This window comes from Otolemur garnettii, unplaced genomic scaffold (assembly GCF_000181295.1).
Source record: "Otolemur garnettii isolate 467f Iridium unplaced genomic scaffold, OtoGar3 scaffold00058, whole genome shotgun sequence".
Classification (NCBI taxonomy): domain Eukaryota; kingdom Metazoa; phylum Chordata; class Mammalia; order Primates; family Galagidae; genus Otolemur; species Otolemur garnettii.
Window position 1 is genome coordinate 1,454,846 of NW_003852453.1, and position 14,117 is coordinate 1,468,962.

At 48.2% G+C, this 14,117-nt stretch overlaps 1 protein-coding gene across 1 annotated transcript in view; it reads right to left on the reverse strand.

Annotated features, from left to right (window-relative positions):
• ABCC11 (ATP binding cassette subfamily C member 11) overlaps positions 1–14,117 on the reverse strand; it is a 70,367-nt gene that overhangs the window by 44,136 nt on the left and 12,114 nt on the right. The window contains exons 5-10 of the mRNA XM_003792596.3: positions 9,678–9,825; positions 8,097–8,330; positions 2,356–2,529; positions 1,460–1,607; positions 1,113–1,261; positions 333–440 (exon numbers count right to left, since the gene is read on the reverse strand). Coding sequence (XP_003792644.1) covers positions 333–440; positions 1,113–1,261; positions 1,460–1,607; positions 2,356–2,529; positions 8,097–8,330; positions 9,678–9,825 — 961 coding nt within the window. The remainder of the gene's footprint in view (positions 1–332; positions 441–1,112; positions 1,262–1,459; positions 1,608–2,355; positions 2,530–8,096; positions 8,331–9,677; positions 9,826–14,117) is intronic.

A 14,117-nucleotide genomic window follows, 5' to 3' on the forward strand; every position in this document is an offset into this window, starting at 1 on the left:
AGCCAGATACAATTTTTTAAAAAATAATAAAACAATACTATCAGGGTCACCCTATGTGAACCTGGATAAAGTCTACAGACCACCTACTGGAGACTTGGCTTGGATACATTATCCTAAGATCTCCTTGGGCACTGGGAGCCTGATCCATCTGTCTGCCCTGTCCCCAACCCAGCCCGGGCACAGGAGGTCACTAACTAGCCAGTCCCACTTTTGACTTGGGCTGCGCTCTGCCTTAGAAAAGGGATAAATTCAGGAGGAGTATCATGAGGGCTGCAGGCAAATGAACACCCCAGCAGAGGGCCATGCCGTCCATCAGTCCTCTGACCACTTACCTTGAACCTCTCCAATGCAGACTTGGAATTCGTGAGGCCTTTGGCTGCAAAGGGCAAAATGAACGCTGACAGCCGAAGGAGATTCAAGGTGGCCATTGTAGTAAAGGCCTGCGTGAGGAGGGGGAGGCATGAGGACTGCAGCCCTGCCGTGGGAGGGGGTCCCTGTCAAAGTGTTCCTCTGGTGCATGCCTGAGCCAAACAGAGGTGACAGCTGTCTGGAGAGCACACAGGCCCTGGCTACAGACCCTCAAATGCTCCTCTTCTTGCTTGGGGTGCATTCCCCTGGCCTCACCTCCTCATTACTGCCACCTCAGGAGCAGCACTTTCTGTCTCATTCTGCTCAAAAAGTCAGGGTCCCTAACCCTGGAAGGCAGCTGCAGCTTCCCAGGGCCAGGCTCAGCCCACCAAGGAAAAGACCAAAGGCTCTACACCTTTCTACTCAGGGTGCATTTCCAGGGCCCTTTTGGGAATCAGAGGAACTCCCCAATTGGAGAGCCTCAACCTCAAGGCATGTATCAGCATTATCAGGGTTTTAACTACACACACCACCTCCTCCATGGCCCTGGATGATTCTACTGTCCCCTCTCCCCTCCATCACTGCTGCTATCCAAGAAAACACTGTCTCAGATGTGTTGAGATGGAAGAAACCTAGAGCATCCAAAAAGTCTGGGCGGTCAACATTGATTTGTAGGACCCACTGAAGCCTTCAGATCTTTGCAGGGCATGAGATGGGAAAGGATATATGAAAAAACTCTACCGTGACTGGGAGAAAACACTTACCAATGTGGCCGTGAGTTTCCTTTTTAAGGATACGTGGATAAGGATCATGACTGCCATGGCCACTGTCGGGTTGATGAACAAGCTGACAGTGGTCAGACTCTGGAGAAACCCACTCTTCTCCATCAGTTTCCTTTCCTTCCTTCTTAGGTCTAGAGAGTGAAAAGAAATACTCCCCAAATAACCACAAGAACTTCCTGCAGAGCATGCACCCTCCCCAAAGTGTGGAGGTGAGAGCAGTGGCACAGCACCATCCCCTGCAGAGCACAGCACCCTCCCCAGCATGGAGGTGGGAGCCGTGGCCCCCAGGACATCACCAGGCTCTGAGCAGAAAGTCACACTTCCTATACCTTCAATTACTTTTGCGAATGGTTTCTCCCAGGTGTACATTTTAATCAGCTTGATGCACGTGAGGACCTCGCTGGTGGCCCGGATGCGCTGGTCACTGACCTCGGAGATGTGGTGCTGCATCTTCAGAATCAGTCTGGTTATGAACGCCTGCAGTCAGGAGGCAGCAAGGCTGTGATGGGCAAGAGCTCCTTTGGGCAAGGGTGGGAGAGTTCAGCCTGGCATGCATAGCTTCCAAAGGTCAAACTCCAGGCGTGGACACCGGGTTTAATTCTGTGCCACTGTGACTCTTTCCCAGGGAAGCTCTCCAGGCAATCACACCCTGGGGCATCCTGGGGGCCTTTCCCTCTTAAGTCCCAAGCGGGGCTGAGGCTAACTAACCAGGAACTAAACAAAAATGCCGCCTCTGCCCCTGGGACCCTCCCGCAACTACAAACACTTCTGATTATCGTGACTGTGCCAGGGAGGAAAACATTTCATTTCCATAATTCAGAGCACAGAGGTAATCCCAGAGTCACTTCTGTATTGCCCAATTTTGAATCACTTGTTTCTCTGGCAGCCGATTTGCTTCCTTTTCCCATTATACTATGTTCAGCCAAACAGTAGATACCACCCGCATTATTACAGCAGCACCTTCTGGGTAGAAGGCAGGGGACGAAAATCCTATAGAGATCATTTACTGAGGAAAATCTGTGAAGCAGATAATCTCTCAGAGAAGCCTGCAAGGTAGACCTCTTACTCATCAACCAAACACTGTGAGCAGAGGACAGTCAGAGGCAGGAATCGAAGCTGAGTCCTAACCTCAGCGGAACGAACGGTCTGCAGTAGTCAACATTCCCACTGACAGGTATCTCAGATTCCGCAGCAGAACAAAACAGCTGGCCAAGAAAGACCTTACCTCCACCGGGAAAACCAGGAGATAGCAGAAAATGGCAACAAGCGCGGTGGGTCCCAGAATGAAGCAGGTGGCGATGGTGCAGGCAATCAGTGACATCGCGGCTATCAGCAGCAGGGGGCCGTAGTACACCCCCTCAAACAGGTAGTTTATGTCGCTGGTGAAGAAGTTGATGGCCTGTAAGACAGCACATCTGTGAGCATAGGCGTCACCTCCCAGCGATGCAGAAAGGGGCAGAGGGAAGGCGGCCTTGGCACGTCCTGTCCTAGCAGGAGGCCTCGACAGACAGGGTGCAGAGGGCAAGGGGACACCTCCCGTTCACAGCTTCCTTTTGTCTGGCTGTGTGACCCTCAATGAGCTACTACTCTGAACTTGAACTTCTCCATCTGTAAAGCTGGAACCATCACACCTACTTATATGGTTTTTGTGAGAATTTTGGTGAGATATAAAGTATCTGCACACTCAGAATATACTCCGTAAAAAGCATATTCTATGGCTTGGTGCCCTGTAGCACAGTGGTTACAGAGCCAGCCACATACACTGAGAGTGGCAGGTTCAAACTCGGCAAGGGCCAGCTAAACAACTGCAACCAAAAAATAGCCAGGCGTTGTTGTGGGCACCTGTAGTCCTGGCTACTTGGGAGGCTGAGGCAAGAGAATCATTTAAGCCCAAGAGTTTCAGGTTCTGTGAGCTGTGATGCCACAGGACTCTACTGAGAGTGACAAAGTCAGACTGTCTCAGAAAAAAAAAAAAGGCTCGGCGCTTATGGCTCAAGTGGCTAAGGTGCTAGCCACATACACCCTAAGCTGGCGGGTTCAAATCCAACCCGGGCCCACCAAACAACAATGACGGCTGCAACCAAAAAATAGCCGGGCGTTGTGGCGGGTGCCTGTGGTCCCAGCTACTTGGGAGACAGAGGCAGGAGACTCGCTTGAGCCCAGGAGTTGGAGGTTGCTGTGAGCTGTGATGCCACAGCACTCTACCCAGGGGGATAGCTTTAGGCTCTGTCTCAAAAAAAAAAAGTATATTCTACTAACACTATCACTGCCACTGCTAATATCCAGATTCCAAAGAACTGCTTCTATTCCACTATTCTGTTCTATTCCACTAATGATAGTAATAGTACTAACTGAATTTTCTAGGCAGGGGCTGAGTTATTTTCTTTCTCTTTCTTTTCCTTTTTTGCCAGAGATTCTTCCACCTACTTTCCTTCCCCCACATCTACTGCCTATTTCAATGCTATGAAAAACTAACATTCCAAATCAAGACATCTTTTAATAACCAATTCTTTGATATCTTTTATAATTACTGATCAGAATCCCTTGAGGAGTAATTTTCTTTTAACTTTAACCTAATCTCCTCCCAGTTCCTAGGATGTGCCCTAGCCTGAGTTTTTCAAATGCTTTAACATGTATTAGGATGCATAAGTAGGGATAGCCCCTTTGGAGGGCAATTTAAAAGTATTTTTTTTAATTAGGGTGGTGCCTGTGGCTCAAGGAGTAGGGCACTGGCCCCCTATATGGGGTGTGGCAGGTTCAAATCTGGCCCTGGCCAAAAACTGCAAAAATAAAAAATAAATAATAAATTGAATATTGCACCAACCCTATGATCTGACAATGTCACTTCTCTGCTGAGAAACAGCCTCATGTTTTGGAGGGAGTGTGTCCATAGATGTCCGCTGCAACACTGCCGTACACTAGCCAAACCCTGGAAACGCCCTGACTGTCCACTTCTAGGGAAAAGTAAAAAGCCCACGCCAGAAGCAGCATTGAGTCCTGGAGCTAAACTGTCAGGACTCAAATTCCAGACGTGTCACTTACTAGCTGTGGAACCACACGGGTGACCTGGTGTCTCTGTTCCCCTCTCACTCCATCAGCGAAAGGCTGAATAGTACAACCTGTGTGTTCATGTTGATCTGAGAACTGTGTCAGATAACTCATATAAAGCACTTTATTCTGACATGTTAAAAGCACTGTAGTGATGATTAAGCATCAGTGACATGGATAAGGAGTATAGCTAAGTCATAAGGAGGAGGGGAGGCGACCCACACCACACATAATGCAGCACCATTGAGGAGGAAACCCCCCCGAGCGACACTGCACATTTTCTTTTTTTAAATTTCAGATTAATGTGAGGTTATAAACAAGGTTACGATGTTTGCATTTGTTAGGTCAAGTCTCTGTTGTAGTTGTGTCCCACACCCAGGAGATGTGCCACGTACCCTTACACCATGCCCATTACATGGGAGCACCAATCCCCCCTCCTTCCCCCTCACCCATCTCCCCTTCCTCTCCCCAACTTGAATTTAATCCTGTCTTTCTCCTGGGAGGGTGTGAATCAGTTCATATACTGGCTTCATGTTAGTATCAAGTACATTGGATACTTGATTTTCTATTCTTGTGATACTTTGCTAAGGAGAATGTTCTCCAACTCCAGGTTAATATAAAAGATGTAGCGTCTCCATCGAGTACTCCATGGTACACATATACCACAGTTTATTTAATCTGTGTAAGGGAAATTGAGCCCTGATCTTTAGCATAAGACTCACTTCCTGCTTGAGAGATTTGGAGAATTACGAGAATGGCACGAGTTGTGTACATGCGGGAGATGGGAAAACTTGGCCTCTGAGAGAGAATGCATATGTGAGGTGGGGCAATGATAGTCACGGTAAAGATTCTCTAGATTCCGAAGGTCTCTTGGTGCTGGAGGTGGAGGTTGTGCCCAAGGTCTGCAGTTTTGCATAAACAAAGGTGGAGACGTCCCATCTACCTCCTCCACGAGCTCCATCATCAGTGCTGATGTGGGGCACACAGCTCTTGTCTTCTTCCCATTTTATGATAATAAATAGGGACCCTCCTCCCAGAGTTCCTCAGTCCCCCGACACAGACTCTGTGTCAAACCTCTTCCTTCCTCAAGTCAAGACCTCCACATCAGGTGACCCCAAACCCCTTCAAATCCATTCTTGGGTTGATTCTGCATCTTGACAACTGTGAATTGAGCTGCAATAAACAATCTAAGGCAAACATCCTTATGATAAAATGATACATTGTACATTTTCTTTTGGTAAAACCATGTTGCAGAATGCTATGTAAAATGTGGTACCATTTATGTAAAAATACACACAAAATACAGTATGTTTCCAGGGTAACTTGCCTGTGTACCCTAGATGTTCTCTAAAAGGTCAGGAAGGCACAAGCCAAACTGGTAACAGCACCAGCCTCTGGGGGTAAGGGAGTGACTAAGTTTGAAGCTTCATCTCTGCTATTTTATTTTGATTCCAAGGAGAAGGTATTCAGGTGTTTTTTTAAAATTGATTTTAAAAAGCAATTTATGGGGGCGGCACCTGTGGCTCAAAGGAGTAGGGCACCGGCCATATATGCCGGAGGTGACGGGTTCAAACCCAGCCCCAGCCAAAAACTACAAAAAAAAAAAAAAAGTAATTTATGGAAATAGCCATCGAGGAATTATTTGAATAATCACTTCCATCTCCACTTTCACATGGGCCCTCTTATTATATATGTCTGTGAAGAGGTTTGAAGTGACTGGGCCTTGTATACAGTAGGTGCTCCGCACAGAGACATATAGAGAAGGAATCAAGGCAGGCCTTGGCACAGGGAAGGGCAATGGTTAAAGGACTGGACAGGGCAGCTAGGACCCTGTATCCCAATGCAGCCCTGGCACTAACAGTCATGTGACCTGGTGCGAGTTACTACCCTCTCTTTATCTCATTTTCCTCCTCTGTGACAACAGGAACAATAACAGAACTTATCACACAAGACGGACGCCATGTAAGTAAAGCACTGGGGACAATATCTGGCTGAGATAAGTTAGGGACTGTGGTGACCTTCCTGGGAGTCAGGGGGAGAAGGGCTGCCTGGATCCTTTGGCTGTTAAGTGCAGGAGGACAGGGCAGCCACCGTGCTCAAGACCGAGCAGAAGCCGCAGTGATCACACAGTTTAACGCTTATGAACAACTGCCCCTACATTCTTCATATGTGAGGACTCATTGAATCCTGTGAGACAGGAGTCCTACGAGGTTGGATTTATTATTAATATATTATTATTATTCCACAGCTTCAGAGAGGCCAAACAAGTTACCCAAGCCTGTGGAACCAATAAAATGGTGAAGCACGATACTAGTAATGATGGTTACAGTAAACACCTACTGGGTGTTAGCATTCAAGTTGAGGGAAAGCTTCTATTTCATGGTAATGGTTCAGCTAGCAGGTGCTTTTTGGACACCTGCCCTGTGTAATTCAGGTGCTGGGCCTTCTAAGGAATGGACTGGAGAGTATGGAACGGTTGAAGAGGGCTCATATTAGTGAGGCAGCCAGAGGTGTGCAAAAAAATTAAAAAAAAAAAAAACACCTACAAATCTTAGTGATGAGTGGTGGTAAGGGGTGGAGTTTGGAGATGATCTCATCATGGAAGAGAAGACATCTACCCTGGGCCAGAAAGGATGACAGAGTTTTTGAAGGGCAGGGTTGGGGGTGAGATGAGCTAAGCCCCCAGGAGGTGGACACATCTAGTGTACTTGGCACGGGAAGTTAGCCAGCCTGGATGAAAGCGAGGAAGCCAGCCTTGGGCTAGAGAAGAGAAGATGGGAAGAGATGAGGAGCTGATGGCAGGTCACAGAGGGGTGTGGCTTAAGAGTGAGGAGCCAAAGCCACACCACCTTTTCCAAAAAGTAAACTGTCAGTTTACGTAAAAGGAATCCAGGGTTGGCGACTGTAGCTCAAATGGCTAAGGTGCCAGCCACATACACCAGAGCAGGTTCAAATCCAGCCCAGGCCTGCCAAACAATGATAACTACAACCAAAAAAAAGCCAGGTGTTGTGGCAGGTGCCTGTAGTCCCAGCTACTTGGGAGGCTGAGGCAAGAGAATTGCTTAAGCCCAAGAGTTTGAGGTTGCTGTGAGCAGTGATGCCATGGGGTGACAGCTTGAGACTCTGTCTCAAAAAAAAAAAAAAGGAATCCATGCCCTCACTGTAATTGGTGAGCAATAGGAAAATTTAAAATTGAATGTTTAACATATAAAATTCCAATATCACCCTGACTATGGGTTGTAAGTAAGAGTACCTTCCTCCACCCCTGACTATGGGTCGTAAGTTAGAGTACCTTCCTCCAGCCCTTACAGTGGGTTGTAAGTTAGAGTACCTTCTTCCAGCCCTGACTATGGGTTGTAAGTTAGAGTACCTTCTTCTAATCTCTGTCAAGGTTTGCTTGCGTTGCATGGCAGGGACAGTAAGACTGAGAACTGACAATGACAGTGACCAGGCAGGTGAAAGTGTTCCTCTTTCGCAGATGAGAAAAGAATATCAGAGAGATCATCTATGATCGCTGTCCCCCAGAAGATTCCCTGAAGCCGTCCAGTGCACCCACCCTCTCACCCCAGGTTTGCTCAGGCCATACGCTTTCCAATGTGCTTCTACTTGGGATATGTGTTCACGGCTGTATCCTCAGGGCTTAGAGGAGAACCTGGCTCAGAATAGGTCTTGGTAACTGTTTGCCAAGTGAAAACTAAACCTCTAACTCCTCTGAGTGCAGGTGGCATCTCCCTGGGCTATCACTGGCCTTCTTTCACACCCAGAGGCAACTGTTGATGGTTATTGACACTCAGCCTAGGAAGTCTTTTTTTTTCCTTCTTCCTTCTGTCCTAACTCCCTTTGTCCCTTTATTGGTCCCCAGGGCAGTGATGTCTACGTGGGGATGTGTGGTCTGGGATAGGCATCCCAGTCACTCACCTCTCCTGAGGTGATGTGTGTCAGAGACCTAAATTGTAAGAGCTTCTCAAAGGCAAAGCAGGAAATGGCCCCACGGAACCTCATGCCTGTACGCTGGTTGATGATCCAAGTTGAACAAAAACTCACAGACTTCAGACACTCTGAGAGGAAAAGGGTGAAGCACAGTCCCACTCCATAGACGATGTCCCCTGACTGCTCTGCAGAATATTCTAGGATCCTTGGTACAATCAGCGTCTAAAGGAGACAGGAGTTTGGATCATTTGGACCACATTTGACATCTGTCACCAGAGACAAGGATTGGGAGGTCTGGGTTAAAGCTGGAGATCCGCTGAAGGCTCAAAGGTGGTTTAAACACAATCCCGCCCTGGAGAAGGTCAAGGTCCAGTGTGGGGATACTTGGGAACCCAGCTCTGCCACCTCAGCGCAGGTCTGATGGGAACAGGAGGCACAGGACCCGGGTCAGGCAGGAGCTGGCAGAGCGGCTCTTCACAAAGGTGTGGGCAGGACTCAGGCCGTCCAACAAGGACCAGTGGAACACCCTGGAGCTGGGGAACTGTCACGTCCCTAGAGTCCAGTGAAGGGAGGGTGAGGTCTTGGGAACTTCAAGTGGGGAGTCATGCAGAGAGGGCCCCGACAGGAGCTCCGGTCTCCAGCCTCCAAGGACAGGGAGCGAGGCGGCCGGGCAGTCAGTGCCTTCCCTCACTCTTCTCCATCCCTGTGGTCACCCACCGGAGTCTCCTGCTGGTCAAACTGGACCATTTGGGGAGGCCCCCCTCAGGGATCCACACTGGGACAGGAGGCAGGGTGGAAGATGGTAGGGAAGGATGGAGAATCCCCAGCGCCTGGCTGTCACTGAACTCACTCGCCTCTGTGGTGTCACTCACGTTTTTTCCTGACCTGTGTCCATTCTCCCTTAACTGATAACAGGGCCTCAGCTTTCTTCCGGGGAGATGCTCACCTTCCCTACTGGAAGCTGGGGAGCTGGCCTATCAATCAAAGTACCCCACCCTCCTCTGCCATGTGGCTCCAGCTGGCCAATCAGACTCTTCCTCTGATATCAGACTTTGGGGCTTGGGAACTGGAGGTCAGGAAATAGGACCTGTTCATCCCGACCTTGGTACATGAAGGAGGCCGTTAATTCCTGCTGCCTCCACCCCCAGAGCAGTGGAGCTGGCAAGTCCAGAGCCATGTTCCAATTGCTCTAGACATGTACTTTTTTAGTCCGACCCTACCAGCCAGGTAGCGTCATGTTGTCCATTTTACACAGGAGGGTTTCCTTGATGTCTGCCCCTGAGGATGCCATGGGGTTCCATGAGAAAGCCAAGGCACGGGGGGAGGGGGGGTTTCAACTGTCCAAGTTCACTGGCATTTAGGTGGCAGGGCCATGGCTGGAACCATGGAGTTAGAGCTTACAGCCCTAACTACTGTGCTCTGCTGTCTTCTAAAGGTCTTCACTTCCTGGACACGAGCCGAGAGACAGACATGTCCCCAAAGCCTGGCCTGGGCTTGAACACGCCCCCAGCGGATCTCTAAATCTCTAAACCCTGGAGTCCCCCAAACCTCACCACATCTGCCACTTACTGGCCCGAGGACACTCATGATAATGAAGCAGCAGCACGCAAGCCCAGAGAGAACAATCCTCGTTCTTTGGAACCTCAGCATCACTCGGAGCACCGAAGCCTTCTCAGTCCCTCGCCTGGAGACTTCCTCTTCCCACAGGCGGTGAAGCCTGGAGGACACAGAAATTGCACCCACTGAAGTCCCTCCAGCTGCGTCACCCGGAAGTTCTAGTCATTGCTCGCAGGAGTTTTGTTGCAGAAATACGCAAAAATAGAACAATATAGAAATCCCCCATATTCTAGAATTAACATCATTTTGACATTTTTGTGTCATCTCTCCTCCCTCTCTCTTCCCCCGCTCCCCAGCAGTGGTTCTCAACCTTCCTAATGCTGTGAACCTTTCATACAGTTCAAAGGGGTCGAGACCCGCAGGTTGAGAACCGCTGCCCTGGAGGATTTAGAGCAACTCTCAGACATCATCCTGTTTCATCTGTAAATGCTTCAGTATACACCTCCTTCAGAAAAAACTTTTTAAAAAAATTTAGTAACAATAACACCAGAGTAACAATAATGACATTTAATTCCCAAACCATATTCAAATTTATCTAATTACTAAAAAAAAAAAAAAAAAAAAAAAAAAAGGTTTTCACAATTATGGTGTCTGACTCAAGATCCAAAATCCACATTTAAAGGACAAATTTGGGCTCGGTGCCTGTGGCTCAAGTGGCCAAGGCGCCAGCCACATACACCTAAGGTAGCAGGTTTGAATCCAACCCGGGCCTGCCAAACAACAATGACGGCTGCGACCAAAAAATAGCTGGGTGTTGTGGCGGGCGCCTGTGGTCCCAGCTACTTGGGAGGCTGAGGCAGGAGACTCGCTTGAGCCCAGGAGTTGGAGGTTGCTGTGAGCTGTAATGCCACAGCACTCTACCCAGGGGGACAGCTTGAGGCTCTGTCTCACAAAATAAATAAATAAAGGACAAATCTGACAGGACTCTTGGGCCTCATTTTAACCTGGAAGACTTTGCCTGCACCTGCAGTTTCTACACCATTGACTTGTTGAAGAAACCGAGCAATTTATCGTCTGGAATTTCCCACATTCTGGATGGGACTGATGGCATCTCTGTGGTTTGGTTTCTCTAACATAATCTTCTATTCTTCACATTTCCTATTAAATTGGTAGCTAGACCCAGAGGCTTAACGAAATCCAGAATTCAAGCCATTGGCAAGAACATTTAACAGACAACGTAGCGTGCTCCCTGTCGCCTCAGCTCAGAAGCCACGTGGTGTCTGATGCCCCGCTTGGTAATGTGAAGGCAGCCAGTACCCGAGGTGTGTCAGCCAGACCCGCTCATTACCAACTGCCCCACCAGTAATGACCACTGCCCAGAGCCACTTCCACTAGTGTTAAAACGTGCTGATCTTTCAATTCTGTCTTTACCTCTGTATTTAGTAGCTTGCCTTGGTCTATACAAAATAACTCCCTGGTTAACTATTTTATTACTCTGAAATACAGTTAGCCTGGGAAACAGCCCAGGGCTTTAATAATGTCTTTCTTCTTTGTGAATTAAGATTCATGAAACCTAGAACTTCTTTTTTTTTTCCGAACAGTTTCAGTTTGTCGCCCTCAGTGGAGTACTGTGGCATCACAGTTCACAGCAACCTCAAACTCTTGGGCTCAAGTGATTCTCTTGGCTCAGCCTCCCGAGTAGCTGGGACTGCCAGCAGGCACCTGCCACAATGCCAGCTATTTTTTAGATACAAGGTCTCACTTTGGCTCCAACTTGTGAGCTCAGACAATCCACCTGCCTCTGCCTCCCAGAGTGCTAGGATTATAGGCATGAGCCACCACGCCCTGCCCTAAAACCTGAAACTTTTACTTCCAAGAAGTACCTTTAATTGTTTGGGTTTTTTTTCCTTTGCAGTTTTTGGCCAGGGCTGGGTTTGAACCCACTACCTCCAGCACCTTACTCCTTTAAGCCACAGGCACCACCAGAAGTGCCTTTAATTATTTCAAAAGAGGGCCCCAGCGTTGTGTCACACAATGGAACGTATGTTCTTATTTTGAAATGTCAAGCTAATCATGCTTAGGATAATTTGCGTTATACAAGCAAAATAGGAACAACAAAAACATTTTTTTCAAAAAAAAAATGTGTTATATAATGTAGTATACAAATAAGCATCTAACAAGTTATCATACAGCTGGGTACGATGGCGCATGCCTGTAATCATAGCACTCTGGGAGGCAAAGTTGGAGGGATCGCTTGAGCTTAGGAGTCTGAGACCAGCCTGAGCAAGAGTGAGACTCTGTCTCTACTAAAAATGGGAAAATTAGCCGAGTGTTGTGACAGGTACCTGTAATCCCAGCTACTAAGGAGCCTGAGGCAAACTCACTTGAGCCCAGGAGTTTAAGGTTTGCTATAAGCTATAAGGCCACAGCCTGGGGCAACAGAGACTTTGTCTAAAAAAAGGGGGGGGGGGAGTAAGTTATCATGGAAAAATAAAAAATGTGTTGACTTCTTCTACTTTTTAATTTTGAATTATACGTGAGATAGGGGCTGGAGACTCAGCCACAGTCACTGTCAGGCTTCACAGCCCCCAGAGTCTTCATCAGGCCCTCTGAGCAGCTACCACGTGACATCGGCCCTTTCACTTCCCGCTCCTGCTCTCCGGTGCCCAGTATCTCTGAGTGGAAAGTGGCCACCAGTGTCCATGATGAGAAACGTCAAGCACTGAGTCAAGGGCAAGGGCTCCAGGTGTTCCCTGAAGCATCAGCTCCTCACAGAGCCAGGGCAGGGGAGGCAGGGTGACCTTCCCTGCAGGGCCACCTTTTGTCACCAGGACCTGCCAGCATCTCTGCTTCCCTGCGATCTCAGCTCCATCAGCTTCTGGCTCTCCCTCGCCCAGAATCCCACCAAGCCTCACCCAGCAAACAATTCTAGCCCTTTCTACTCCTCACACCCCCAGCCTTGGACATTTGTGCCTGAAGGGAACAAACATCTTAATAATATTTTTGTCCTACATTTCTTCACCTGCAGTCAAAGCTCCAGGCTCTTTCTTCCTTCCTGAGTTATAAAACAACTCCTACCATCCCGTGCTACCCACGGATGAACCCAGTAACTTGGAGGGTCCAGGCCCTCCCTAGCTCAGCAAAGTTAAAAATGTCCCTGTGGCACTTGTGTGTGTTAGAAGATCCTCTCACTTATGCATGACGTTGTTCGGGCCACCTCCTGGGGCTGCCCGTCCTCATTCCTCTCCACACCGGTACAATCTACAGAGACCACAAGCTCTGGAGTTGCTTCTGCCTTGACCCAATTAATCCAACTTTTTCATAGCCTGCCAATAGCTCTCCGAGCAACTCCATCCATTTTCAGTTATGGGCACCAGACTCAAGAGTCAAAAGATTGGGTTTTAAGTTCCAGCTCCTTCATGCACTGGCTCTGTGACTCAGGAAACATCATCTCATGGATCTTAGTCCCAGTTTTCCCATCTGTAAAATGGGTAAAATATTTTCCCTGTTTATTTCATAATTGTGATGGCAAAAGGAGATAATGGATGGTGAAATGCTCTGTAACAAAAATATGAAGAATTGTTATGGTAATTATAATAAAGATGATGGTGATACTGTTCCTGCTGCTGCTGCTGGTGGTGGTGGTAATGAGGACGATTAGCAGTTTGTCAACAAATCCTCAAAGAAGCCAAAGTTTAGGTCGGGCGCAGTGGCTCATGCCTATAATCCCAGCACCTGGAAGGCTGAGGAGGGTGCATTGCCTGAGCTCAGGAGTTTGAGACCAGCCTGAGCCAGAACTAGACCTTGTCCCTAACAAAATATCCAGGCAAGGCAGCGCCTGTGGCTCAAGGAGTAGGGCACTGGCCCCATATACCAGAGGTGGCGGGTTCAAGCCCAGTCCTGGCCAAAAAACTGCAAAATATATATATATATACCCAGGCATTATGGTGGTACCTGCAGTCCCAGCTACTCAGGAGGCTGAGGCAAGAGAATCACTTAAGCCCAAGAGTTTGAGGTTGCTTTGAGCTGTGACTCCACAGCACATAATGGAGGGCGACAAAATGAGACTCTGTCTCAAAAAAAAAAGAAGAAAAAGAAGGCAAAGGTGTTCTGAAGGATTAGGGAAGTGTACCCCGGAACTCTTGTTACATGGCGAACATACAGCAGGAAACCCTCTATTCTCCAAAGGTGTGAATGCATGGATAATTGTTCTTGAAACAAACATCCAAAAGCCAAGCAATTTCAAAAGCGCTGGTGGACAGACATTGTGAGTAATGAAATAAAACAGCAGAATCAGTGAACTGGAAGAAAAGTGGAAGCAGCCCAGGAGATCTTGTGCTCACCACGGTTAGAAGAGAATAAGCGAGCTGGTGTTTAACTGGTTGCCTGTTACGCATCACACGCTTGCTGGTGTTTAACTGGTTGCCTGTTACGCATCACACGCTTGCTGGT